The 13,880-nt window shown below is 38.8% G+C and overlaps 1 protein-coding gene across 4 annotated transcripts in view; it reads left to right on the forward strand.

The window, feature by feature from the left end:
• The window catches only part of inpp4b (inositol polyphosphate-4-phosphatase type II B), a 124,728-nt gene extending 117,613 nt beyond the window's left edge, over window positions 1–7,115 (forward strand). For 3 of the 4 annotated variants that reach the window (XM_044028724.1, XM_044028726.1, XM_044028727.1), the window contains 5 exons: window positions 1,081–1,221; window positions 1,603–1,700; window positions 1,798–1,910; window positions 2,708–2,862; window positions 4,960–5,160. In XM_044028724.1, coding sequence (XP_043884659.1) covers window positions 1,081–1,221; window positions 1,603–1,700; window positions 1,798–1,910; window positions 2,708–2,862; window positions 4,960–5,134 — 682 coding nt within the window. In that variant the 3' untranslated portion in view covers window positions 5,135–5,160. Of the gene's footprint in view, window positions 1–1,080; window positions 1,222–1,602; window positions 1,701–1,797; window positions 1,911–2,707; window positions 2,863–4,959; window positions 5,161–6,058 lie in introns of those variants that run through there. The other variant, XM_044028725.1, reaches the window with a different exon arrangement.
• Window positions 7,116–13,880: the final 6,765 nt, after the last annotated feature.

Below are 13,880 nucleotides of genomic sequence, written 5' to 3' on the forward strand. Positions count from 1 at the left end.
CATTACTGATCAGCCTCTTATCTGTGGGGAGAGAAAAGATGGGAGCATAGACACCAAACTCAAATATGGTTTCTTGTTATAATAAACCTTTTAAACATGAGTTAAAAAGGTCAAATGTAGGTCATATAGATTCTAGTATAACCTTGCACAAAGGTTGTGAAAGCCGCACCTTTAGTCGAGTTGCTGGAGAAGTATTTTCTGAGCTATAGGTGTCAATCAGGCATGGAGGTCATCAGTTGGAAGTACATGATTTTCATCTATATAAACAGACAGTGACACAGGCTGTAAGTCATTCATGAAAGCATCCGTCCTGTATCTTGCACACTTAAACGTATTTGTGCAAGTTGTGAAGAGCGCGGGTTTTCCATGTCCCGCTGTCTCTTTTTCTAAAACGTAAGATGCGTGGTTGAATTGCTGAGGGCGACGGGAAGGGTTCTTAATTCCCTGCTGTTGAAAAACTCAATGAAGGGAGGTTTGTGAATAGTCTAAAGCTGAATCAGCTGTAGACTATTCACAAACTAAATTGAAAAACAAAATGTAACACTTACCCTGTTGTTGGATTTGTAAGCAGTAGTGGTAAACATCTGTTTGTGTATGTAATCTCCTTCTCTCTCTCTTCATGTTAAAGCATCCAGGTTCATAAGACACTTGGACTGTTTGCATTTGTTTAAATAGTTGAGGAACTGCATTGGGCTTATGAAATACATACACCACTGGCTTATCAGGATGAAGAATGTCCAAGGTCACTTTCAGGTTGTATATCTGATAAGGCCAAATCATGTTTAAGATCGTTACTGGCAAACTTTAGTACGCCGCAGTCAATAAGATCTTATCCTCTGTGTAACTCTCTTTTTACCTCCCACTTGCATGTGGGATATCTAGTGGCTTGCCCAATCTTTCTCGCATGCAAACACACACACATCATCCCTCTCATTTTGCAGATTGTCCGGGCCTGTCTTTGGCGTCAAATGGTACACCTTCCAAAACGTCATCAACTTTGCACAGCAAACACATTTGTCTTTAACCCGTCGCTGTCTTTTATACATACTACTTCCATTTTGTGTTTCTTCTTGCATTCAGTGACCACTTCACTGTAGAAGTGCCATTACCAAGACTGGTTTTCCAGAACTTGCCTGAGGAGATCAAGGAGGGAAAGCCTCTGCAAGTATTCCCAGTGCTTTTTAATGTGGGCATCAATGAACAGCAAACTATAGCAGAGAGGTACGACACACACTGTTTGTTTACTCTTTAAGAACTTCATGAAAGTTACTGTCAACATGTTGACCAAAGCCATTGTTGTCTTCAACTAATCAATATCAGATAAGCACCCTGAGATAGTATCTCTAGGCTATGTTCATGTCATCCTTTATCTTTACCTCTGGAAAGAAAATATGTTTAAATTCAGAGCTTAATTCAATATCTTTAAAAAAAAAAAATGATTTCATATGTAACACAATCACATTTACATTTTTTAATGAATGATAAAAAAAAACCACTAAAACACAAACGTTATTCGTACTGTTGTGCAGTTTGTGTTTTACACTGAATCCTAATCTGTTTTTAAACACAAATGTTATTGCATTGCCTCTGTAATCCCATCAGGTTTGGAGATATCTCCCTACAAGAGAGAATAAACCAGAAGAACTTTGAGACATTAGAAGCCTATTACAAATCATTAAGTGAAAAGGTGCCACTAGAATGTAAGTACGAAGTCACTCGCACAAGTGGAAGTGATGCGATTAACGATTGTTAATGTAGTTTCAGATCACACATGTGTTTCATGTTCTCTTTGGACAGGTCTACCATGTTTTCAAACACAGACGGATATAAAAGAATTACTTGAAACCCTGGGCCAGAATGTAGTCACAAAGAAGAGAAAGAATGTGGAGATACTATGGATTGCTGGAGCAGTGAGTTTTGTTATTTTTGTACATTTCTGTTCTTGTCCATAAGATAAATCTCTCTGAACCGCAGTGTGTGAACACTTGGCCATGTTTATATATTGTTGGCTTAAATAGAAGCACTGGAAAATTCCTGAGTATGATGGATTGTCTATGATAACTGATACACAGTATCTAGTTTTCTTCATTTGGTTACACAATCTGAAGGAGTTCTGCATAAAGATAGTAAAACCAGCAGCAAGCCCAAACCAAGCTGCTACACTAAACACTCAAAACTCTGTATTTGTGATCCTATTTCTAATCTTTTCTAATTCTGCACTCAGCATCAGTTCCAATATTAGGATGGATTGTCCTCAGTCCATTCAGTTTGTCAATAGATCAGTTTTCCTAGATTGTATCTTAAAGCAACATAAACAACTCAAGTGTCGCTGAAAATGCATTTCACTGACAAAAATCTTCAATTTGAACAATGTTTGTTTTTGGGCTAAAACATTGACAATATCATGCTCTAAGCAACAGAAATGTTGTGTTTTTGCTCTTTATTGTAACTACTGAAGCCACTCCTACAAGTTTTTGCCACCTGATTGTTTGTTTGTTTGTTTGTTCGTGTCTTTTTTCTGTTTTTCTACTTGTACAGCGACCTTGGCTTTCAGGAAAGTTATTGTTATTTATTAAAGACCAGATCTCTTGATGTCTGTGGAATTTTACTTCCAAGATAGTTTAAAAAAAAAAAAGCAGTCTGTAATAGATCATGACTTCCACTGTTTGCACTAATTGCACATGATGTGCTCTACTCCTCCACCCAGATCTGCCGAAGATTAAATGGCATCAGGTTCACCAGCTGTAAAAGTGCCAAAGACCGAACTTCCATGTCTGTCACATTAGAGCAGTGTGCCCTGCTACGTGATGAACACCAGCTCAGTAAGGATTTCTTCATCCGCGCTCTGGATTGTATGCGGAGGTAAGATACAGTAGATTGAATGAAAGTGATCCAGGTGCAAGTTATTCTTTTAAATGCTTACAATTTAATTTGAATCAAATTTCAAAAAACACACACTGCACCTCCACCTTGGCACAAATCCAAGGAAAGTTGTCTTCATGTTGTCCACCCATCACCATGAATGCCAGTATTAACATCATCATCATCATCATCATCATGTGTTCCTGCAGGAACGCTGCCGTTGTCTGAAATATCTGTTTATACACAGAAGGGCGATTAAGAGCAAGGTGTGTTTGTCAAGGCCGTCGTCATTACGATACAAAAAAACTGAAATCTATTCTGATGTATGCTTATACCGGACAAAGCAATGTTCTTAAAAGAATTCTGTTCAATAGTTCAGAATCCTGAATCTAAAAATAATTAGTTGTGCATATAATCAAACACGGAAACAAAGAGAGGTTCTATAAGTACTAACATCAGTATCACTGGGCGCTCACTGAACTAAAGATATAACACAGCTTCTGAAGGGAGACAGTGGTGCACTGGGTTTACTGCAGATGCTTCATTCAAACGGTATTTCACTGAGATTTAGTGAAAACGTGTTTCTTCACCTGTTACGTAACAGTTTTAATGTGCAGAACCACGAATGAAGGCATTACTACTGCATCATTACTGCCCTTACCAGATCCTGACACTGCTCTGGGTCAGTCGTAGTCCACTACAGTCCTGTGCCTCCTCAGATCAGGTGTGATATCGTCAAGTTCAGCAGATTACAAACAAAACATCACATTTACAAATAGAGGAAAGAGAAGAACATAGAAGACCAGGAGCATTTTAAAAGTGAATAACATTAAAGTCATTTATCATCATCACTATTACCTTCATCGCCTCATCCAGGGTGTGACGTGCCCGCTTGTGCCAACTCCATCTGGGATTGGTTCCAATGTGACCCTCAAAAAAGGACACGCCACATTTGTTCCTTGATCTAATATAAAACATCTGGGGCCTCATGTATAAACCTCCGGTTACAAGCCAAGTTCCCTTTCCACTTGGCCACAGGACACCCCTGCCCCTGAACACGCCAAAATAAAGTTACGGAACCGAAAATTGGACGATCACAAAGTAACTGTAAAAAAAGTTACTCCGCCACAGCTGCGTCTTTCATCAGAAGAGACAGAGACGTTTATCACTAATTCCAAAAAAAACAAATGACCAAAATAAAAAAAATTCACATTTCAACGTCACAGATTAATGTGTTGATTGAGCAATTTTTATTTTGTTTTCCTCCTTCTTTGCTGCCACATTTGTCATTGTTCTTCAGGAAGAAGGCGTCAGAGGGCGTTTTAGAGTCATTTGTATATGAATTTGTGGGCGGAGCAAGGGCGGAGCAAGGGCGGGGGGGGTGTGCCACTCATTCACTTCCGCTCAGTTTCACGCTGGATTGGATGTACTGTATAAAGAGAAGGTGTGCAGGACTCTGCGTACGCACGGTTTTATGAATGTGAGAATTTACTTTTATGGCCAGTGTTTTCTACATGAGGCCCCAGACGTAGACAACTATAGCAGCATTTTCACAGCTGTGTACAGTGTTTGCGGTTATCATTTACATGACTTTCTTTCCTGGGCATGCAACAAAAAACGTGAAGTGCGTCAGACCTGTCAGTTCAGCCGTCAGGTATTCCATTCATGCCATTTCTCCGACTCGTCTCAAACCTCCAGGCATCCAAGAAGCTCCAAATGTTTTTACTGTTTGATAAAGGAGTTTGTCATTTAGCAATATCAATACAGGTAAAGAGACAAGAATCACGTGACAGTAAAAACCTGTTCAACCATGACCATAAACATGACTCATCCATTCATCCTCTCACAATCTCATTTCATGATGTTGTTTCCAGTGCAGCATTCTTTCCTTCTCTCTATCACTGCCTGTGTGTGTGTGTGTGTGTGTGTGTGTGTGTGGCACACTGTCCATGCTGATAGTTCAGTGCATCTGAACAAGTGGACGATCTGATTCCAGCATGAATGGGCTCTCGAGTGATCATCAAGCTTGTACTAACACCGCTATGTTCTGATCTATCCCTGGTGGTTGTGTTTGACTCTGATGGGCGCCCCCTGCAGTCGGCCCACCCAGGGTGACATTGGGCCGTATGAGGACCCTGAGGCCGGCGCCGTGACAGACAACAAACCAGCGTCACGACACTTTTACCCCATTGCCCTGCTGCTTGTTAGCTCCCACCTACTGGTCGTGTGGCTCATTTTAAGTCTTGTTTTTCTGCTTGCAAAATATCAATAAATTGCTGACAATGCCATCTTTACTTACTCCTTTTCCTCTGTGTTTGCTGGTGACTCTTTCATGAGTGGTGTTTAAATGCTATGGTAGGGGAAATGCAGGAAATGCATTTCAACCACAATTAAAAGTCTGGTCCTCGTGTTTGCTCGAGGACCAGCAGACACGATAATAAGTGATTACTAACTGACTAACACTGATACAGAGGTCACACTAACTGAAAAAGCGAATGACTCATCACATTCAATTTCACGTAGACATTAAACCTTTTGGTTATGATGTTCAAAGTGTTTGCACAGTGTAATATAACAGAAACACAACACCTTTGATATCCTGTGAGTGGAACTTTCTTTCACTATGCTTTTGTTGACCGTCTCTAAATCTAAATGTGTCATCATTACAACAAAACTCTGTGTGTGTCACGCAGTGTTAATGTTTTCACTCATTCAGCAGCCCATTGAAACCCACATGCGATATCCTTGCTATGGTGGAACTGTGTTTTTGTTTTAAAGGTTTGTCCCAGTTTGTTAATCAAGTGATATTTCCTTCATTCCCCAAACATGTCAGGGAAGTACGGTGGCCTCTGCGTGCCAGAAAAGATGTTTAAACTCTTGCTTCCTTCTTCTTCTGTGTCAGTTTATGGGTCAGGCTTATGAGCCGCCTTCTTCATTTGTGCGTTAAGCTTCAAAATGCAAAAAAGCAAACTCTGCTTAGTTTGTCCATTCAAACATGACGGATAACATTCATCACAATTTCCCCTTTTACATGATCATATACGTCAATGTATTTTATGTAGGTACATAAAGTCAAATATGTCATTGTGTTTTTTGTCATCACAAACATCACTCATGTGTCATTTCTTTCCTTCTTTTTTGTTTTCCCCTCACATTTTCCTCTCATTCCTCTTCACCCTCTTTGTTTGTGCATCAGAGAAGGATGTCGTATTGAGAATGTTCAAAAGAACATTAGATGCAGGAAATATGCCTTCAACATGCTGCAGCTGATGGCCTTTCCAAAGTGCTACCGACCGCCAGAGGGAACCTACGGCAAAGTGGACTCATGAAATGATCACATCAGCCGCCGACAGCAAGTCCATCAGTCACTGCGTCCTGTCCAAGTAGATATGAAAATGTAGAAAATGTCAACTTCATTGTTTGTGACCACAACAAACTGCAGGGGGTTTGATTTAGTTTTGTTTGGCCTTTGGTTGCTTGTGTATTTGATGTTTGTTTATTCTCTGGCGAGTTCAGTTCAATCACAGAATCAATGCACTTTTTTTTGCCTTGTTAACTGCAGTGACAGCTGTAGATGAGCTGTGTGAATCTGTGCAGCATGTTAATGATATTTTACAAGACCTCAGTCACTTCATAGGTTTGCCATAGGTTTAAGGATGAACTTCCACCATCCAGTGACTTCAGTGGTGTAAAAAGTGCTCTCCACAGTCGACTTAACTGTAAACAAACTCTCCATTTCTCATGTTAGGTTTGGATTAACTGATATTTACGTGATGTGTGTAAAAGTGGCCTTTGTTACTGCAGACATCGTTTCATGAGAATTTAATGACCATACCAGTGTTTCAGAACAAATGTTGCCTTTTGATCAATCACTGCATTTTCTACATGGTCCCACTTGAGCTTTTTTCCATATTTTTCTTTGTTTTGTCTCCAGGTACAGCTCAGTGCAACCACATAAGTAAAACCAGAGGTTAGGAAAATGGACCATTGTATGATACAAAGCAAATTCCATTATTTATTTTTGTATTTTACAATCATTTTTTATATTCTGAGGGTTGATACCTTGGACTGTAATGCACGTTTAAAAATGTATTAGTTTTGTTTAGACTTTAACATTTAAAAAGAAAAAAGCCTATTTATAAATAAAACAATGGTTTAAAGTTGTGTTATTGTATACAATGTATATTATGTATCATCATGTGTCATGCTGTGCATTTCATTTAACAGTTAAATAAAGTACCACATAATTAGAATTTTATAATACTTAAAATTGTTTATCCAACATATTTTGTCTTCATGGAGGACACTTGCTGTCTCAGTAGCAGTGATGTTTGATTGTGTTCACACAGTACAACTGTCTGAGCTTCACAGTGCAGGTGAGTGACTTGCATTAACTGTTCGTGTGCACTTTGATTCCACTGCTGTTTTCTGCATCAGCGAGAACAGAACTGAATTCATCACCTACATGTTGTGTTGCATGATGTTGTCTGCTCATTCACCAGATGACCACAGTGTGGAGAGGATTTATTTATGTCTTGTTCATTTCTAGAGCTACAGTGAACGAACTCATTTTCGTGAATCGATTAATCTGTCAATTATTTTCTCGATTAATCGTTTGGTCCATAAAATGTCAGAAACCGTTAAAAAAAAACACTGATCAGTGTTTGTCAAACCTGGAAATAATGATGTTCTTGAATGTCTTGTTTTGTCCACAAACCAAGATGAATTTGTTTGAATGATTTCTTTGTTATATGTTATGGAAGCGCATTGCATTCATTTAAAGAAAAAAAACACTGAGTTTTTCTGAGTAATTAACCTTTTTTTCTGAGTAAATTGTTTTCTGAATTATCGAGAACTCTCGCGAGAACCTGCAAGTGACTCCCATGTTGTCTCCTGATTATCTCTTGAGTCACCACACCCGCCTGAATGCATTTCAAATGCATCATCTTGCATCCATGGTGCATGCCGCATCTGTCCAACTGATCCTGTCATTGTCTAGTAGATCAACAAGTCCTCAGGTTCCTGCGTAAAAGTCGACAAACTAATGGTAATACCATCTATGTGACGACAGGACAGGACAGGACAGGACAGGACAGGACAGGACTATCTCCCCAGTGTCTTCAACCCAGATCAAAGTAAAACTTGATTAAAAGAAACGAGCCGTCCATGTTGTTATAAATCAAACTCTTAATAAAGGAATGAATGGGTTTATTGTTTCAAATGTGCTCTAAACTCGGAAAAAAAATTATTCAGTAAATCAGAAAAAAATTACTCCGAAAACCAACCATGAAAAAAAATGAATGCAATGTGAATGCAATGTGCTTCCGTAATATGGAGCAAATAAATTCAAAATAAATAAATAAATCAGAAATCTTGTTTTAATAATGAAAAAAGCTTCAAACTGATTAATCGATCATCAAAATTTAGTCATCGATTAATAATCGATTCATCGACTAATTGTTTCAGCTCTATTCATTTCACATGATTTTTAGGATCAAGTAGACCTGAGCGATTATTCAATCACATATAAATTGTGATATAATTTTACTCAATATCAGTCTATTTACAAAGAGTAGATATTAAATATCTACCGAACTGTGCAGCCGTCAACAATAACAACACGTTTGTCAGTTCAAATACATCATTCTCCCAAAAAATAAGAAATAAACATCCCAAACATGACTCGGCTAAAATGCTTTTGCTGGTTTTTATTTCCATTTTTAGTCTGTGCATAGTGAAGCATGTGATACACTGGATTTTTCTCTGTCCAGTATCTGATCCAGTGATTTTGACCAGTAACAGACTGATACTGAAACAATACTGACCGATACCGATTCCCATTACCAACAATGATAATAATGTTTATGCACTGTGCAAACACTCAATGAATGAATGAAAGTTTTGCCTCAGGTGTGCTTGTTTTATGTCCATAAAGAAATCTAAAACCACACTTCTTTAACTTTCATGATAATTATGGACTGATTTTACACCTTTTCATCATAACATTTTATAGTGTTATAATGTAACAAAGTACAAAATTCACATAGCTGTACTTTATTTACATTTCTAGCAACTTTTACTCCACTATCTTTGTTACTCGTCGTTACTATCAACTAGAATCAGAGGAAGAAGAGTTGGTTTGTATTTATATAGAGTGTTATATATAGAGAGAGTTATATATGAGTTGTTTTACACTAGTTTTCACCCATTCACCTGCTTCAACATGGAGTTAAGTGTCTTGCTCAAGGACACACATAGACTAGCTGAGCCAGGAATTGAACCCACAATATTCCAGTTGAAAGACAACGCGCCCTACCACTGCGCCACCATGGCTCAATCCTTGCTCCTCACTTTTTTAATACTTTTACTTCTCAACAAGTACAGTTTATATCAGAAAATGACTTTTGATACTTAAGTACAGTTAATGTCACAAACTTTAAGACTTTTACTGAATTAATATTATAAAAAGTGACTTCAACTTCAACAAGTATCTTAGCTTTTCTGGTAAGATACTTGTACTTTTACTCACGTATTCCTTTAAGGTACTTTATACAAGAGTGCATCAGGTCCAGCCGTGGAATCAAGTAGTGGCCTCTAACACGTCCTTCTATTCTGATTCTATTTTAAACCAATTTGTCACACTGGACTTCTGGTGTGCAGCCACTGAGCCCCCATTATATGCATGTTAATATCGTTTAATTAGGCAAATTGGACACACTCTGAATTGAATATAGGTGAGAGTGAATGGTTGTTTGTCCCTGTGATAGACTGTGATAGACTCGCCCTGTCAGCTGGGATTGGCACCAGCAACCCTCACGTGTAGAATAAAGCGGCAGAAGATGAGCGTTGTCAAACACAGAGCTTGAGAATGATGAAGACGGTAAAGAAATAAAATGACAGATTGTTTGTCGGATATCATTTACTGGAGTGAGCATCTATTATAACTGGGTGTGAATATTCTGTATTCTGTATTCTTCAGTAGTGTTTAGCAGTGAGCTATGCATTCCCTATATATACAGTACAGTATATGCTGCTGCGGTTCACTTCTTCAAAAGACCTTTCTCAAAAGGCAAAGGCATCTGTACAGTGACAACGTTCATTTACAACAGATTTTATGAACATATCAAATACACATTTCATTAAAAAAGGACGGCAAGGTTTGTCACAGGCCAACAAAGTCATTATGTGATATTTACAAAATATAAACAAATGCAATTATTTACAGAGATATAAAAATACATATTTGTAGTTTACAGATTGAGCATAACACTGCATATTCCCCTATGCAGCCATTTCTTTCAATAGGTCATATAATCTGTCAAGGAATGTTGTTGTGTTTTGAAGTGAGTATGCTTCACATGGTAGACATCCAAACTAGAAAAGGAAAGACACAATGAATCATTCGTTTAAAAACACACAGGAGGGAATGTGACACTGTGTCACAGCTTTACAGTGGGTATGAAAAACTCCAGAGAGGATTTTGTAGACTTACAGAGTTAAATTTGAGGTCATCATTGTACTCAAAGATGCAATTTGCTGTCGTATCCGTTATTTCTTCTTCATTGAGAACCATTATCAACTCCCACATGTAACATTTGAGCTTCATATCTTTACAGTTGTCCTAGAAGAGAGAGAAGTGCCTCAGTATCAAGACAAAAATGTGAATTCTGACTTCAGAGGACAATTCTGTGCCCTATGTCTTTAAATGTGCGTGAATAATACTTTCATAATTGGTCCAGTCGACATTGGCCATGACGCTAGGCGACGGCTGCGGTGTAATCTCACGGGGCAATCGCGTCATTTTCCAGCTTCTTCTCCCTGAGTTGTTGCAGGAAGATGAAGCTGGACACGGGAGTCCTGTCCTGAATACTTTCAGCGACACTACTGCTCCACTAATGTTGCCAAAGACAATTCAAATAATAATCGGAGCCATTTCATGGTGAAAATAATGACGCAGCTGCAAAGATTACACAGCAGCCACTGTCGCCGGTCACGGCAGGACAGATTATGAAACTTTTTCTAAATAAACACAGGGCCCAGTTGGAAGAATACCAGGATTTAAGCCTTTAAGTTGAGTTTTAAGCTTTTTGTGCTTCGATTGGGAAAACAAAGTAATAACGTTTCTATAATCAACAGTTTTATGGCTCAAATGACTTTGTACGAGGGTTTGTTTTGGTTTTCCAGCTGGCTAACTTTCACTTTCACTGCTCTCACTGGGTTATTTTCAGCATCAGCAGGCAGCTGTTTCCTGTGGAAAAGCTCTAAAACCACTGTGGTCTTCTTGACCAGCGTGGGACATTAACTTCGGGTTTCAGGTCTCGCATGTTTTAGATGTTTCCCTGCTCCAGCACACCTGATCCAAACGCTGCAGAACCCTGGTAACGACTCATTTATTTCAATCAAACTTCTAAAACATGCAGATGACTATTTTTTACAACTTACATTCATGACATCAACTGACGGAGCATACAGCATAGCATCAGATTTCTGAAATGGTAAAAAAATAATAATAATAATACAGACATGTCAACAAGGTATCGCCAAACAGTAAATATGACGACGGTATGAAAAGCATATGATACCTTCTCTCACCTCAATGGTTTGATTAAGCTTGGTTAAACACGACTGTAAATTAGCTGCATCCGTTTTAGAAACAGCACATGTAGGATGACCTAAGAAGCTTGAAGAGAAAGAAGAGACGATGATCAGCAAATACGTCTGTGTAGAACGTAACAGTCGCTCGCTTCACTTCACGAGATATACGTGTATGTTTAAGTGATAAAATCTTTTTAAGTTATGCTGACTTACAACAATCAGCACTGACACCATCAGTGCACTCAAACGCTGCTCACTGAAAACAGAGCTGCCACCGGGGACTCAAGGAGAAACACATTTAAGCCACTTCTCATTCTGATTAGAAATGACAACATTTTTAGTCCTACGACATCAAATATAATGCCAAAGAGAGTAATGTCATGATTGTCAGAAGCAGGGAGGACAGGGAACTAGTTTTCCCCTGTGTTTCATTAGTGCGGCACTCACAAGGAAATAAAACAGCTTGGACATTGTCTTACTGATGACTGGAGATAACTAACTCAGAAAGCTTATGTGTGTATTTTGTCTATATTGATTGCTTTGGTTGTGGGTTTTATTATTGATTTGTTTTATTCTATGGAACTCCTGAGCAATCTGCAATAAAGACTGAAATTAAATAATCCACTAATGCATAACTAATGTATAACTAATCCATATAGACATGGGCGGAGTTGTCCAACTGTCTGAAATGAGAAGGAAGCTTCACTTCCTTCTGTATTATAAACAAACTTTGTTTATCTTGTTCTCCATAATGAAGCTACAGGCTCAGTGGGAGTGGGAAGTAGGACACTGACATAAATCCAAGCACATTTATTTTACTGGAGTTCTTTGACATTTTCCAAGTGGCAAACAATGTCCACTCTTTTGCTCACACTCCGGCTGTATTTCTGTTCCCAGCAAGAGTGGAAATTCACGTAAGCATGAGAACTCCATCCAGGAAGTTCTGATTATAACATGAACACAGACTAGAATCATGATAAATGGACCATTTCAGAGTAAATGGACTTTTTATTCCAACCAGGCTTTTATTGTGATTATTTGTGTCCATTTATACAAAGCAATTGATATCCCAAGAATCATTTCCTGCTTTATCTCACCGCTGCCTCGTTTGTCACATTCATAAATCCGGGGGAAGGATTTTAAATGCTGAAGTCACAAAATAACACATTTGAAGTTGTGCTGGTGAAGGCAGCTCTTCAAACGTCTTCATGTTCTCCATGATCGTGGTTACAGAGAGTAAGAGTAAGTAATTATGACGTGGTATGAATTACCAGTAGGACAAGCTCTCTTATCATAGCATAGTACCATAGCTTCAAGCAGACATAACTTTTATGTGAGCCTTTTATTAATTGATTGACAGCTCTTTTTTCCCCTCACATCCACCAGATGACCACACTTTCTTGGTATTTTGGCCTCTAGGTTTTTATACTACAAGTTGCAACTGGCAAAGAGACGCTTCCCTACAATTCATATTGTACTAAAAAAATACAGTTGTGTAATTTGTAGAAACCTGTCTTTGTGAAGTCCTTCATGAATGAACTGATTAGTAACATGCAGGTCTGTGGCAGCGATGTGGGTTGTTTTGTTCAAACCCTTGAATACGACCCTTAAGTACATTTTTAACGCATGTTTCATGTTTTTTAATTCAACTACGCACAAGTGTTCGTGAGGTTAGGGCTGACAGGATTAGTTTTACATGAGGAGGTGGGGTAAAGGAATTATTACTAGAGCTTCTCAGTGATTTTAGTCCCGTCTAAATGTCATGTCAGTAAAGATTACGACGACTTTTACCTGAGTTTACTGGAGGTCCCGGAACAATTACCGTAGGTAATACTAATCCCATGCCAATAGATAGATTTTCAAGCATGAATCGGGTTGCTACGTAGGGGTGGAGTGGCTCAGTGGTTAAGACCGGTACCCTGTGTGCGAAAGACATCATGGTCGCAAGTTCGATTCCACCCCTAGCTGATTGTACTCGATTCCATTGTAAGTCGCTTTGGATAAAAGCGTCTGCTAAATGATATGTAATGTAATGTGTGTCTTCACGTCAAGAATCAGCGTAGTACACGCGTGGCGACTGGAGGTGACGCTGTTGCATAAATTGAGCGCCACTCAAAGTGGCAGTTCCACGACTGGGCGCAATGAAGGTGTCCTGGGACAGACGGAGCATGGAATCCCTCCCAATTGTCGTAGTCTTACTGAGATTTCGTATCCAGTGCGAACTGGCCCTTAATATTACAGATGTCCTGTGGTAAAATTAATCAAAGCTACTCGATGACGACACACCCAAGGTACCAGATTGCTGTTATCTACTGTATATTACCACTAGAGGGCACCTACAGTATGTTAAAAATGAACCTATGGGTCGTAATCCTTGCATAGTTCCGTTTCGTTTCCTGGATGCGGATTTAAGATCTTACTGA

Source organism: Solea senegalensis, linkage group LG6 (genome assembly GCF_019176455.1).
Source record: "Solea senegalensis isolate Sse05_10M linkage group LG6, IFAPA_SoseM_1, whole genome shotgun sequence".
NCBI classification, from domain to species: Eukaryota; Metazoa; Chordata; class Actinopteri; order Pleuronectiformes; family Soleidae; genus Solea; species Solea senegalensis.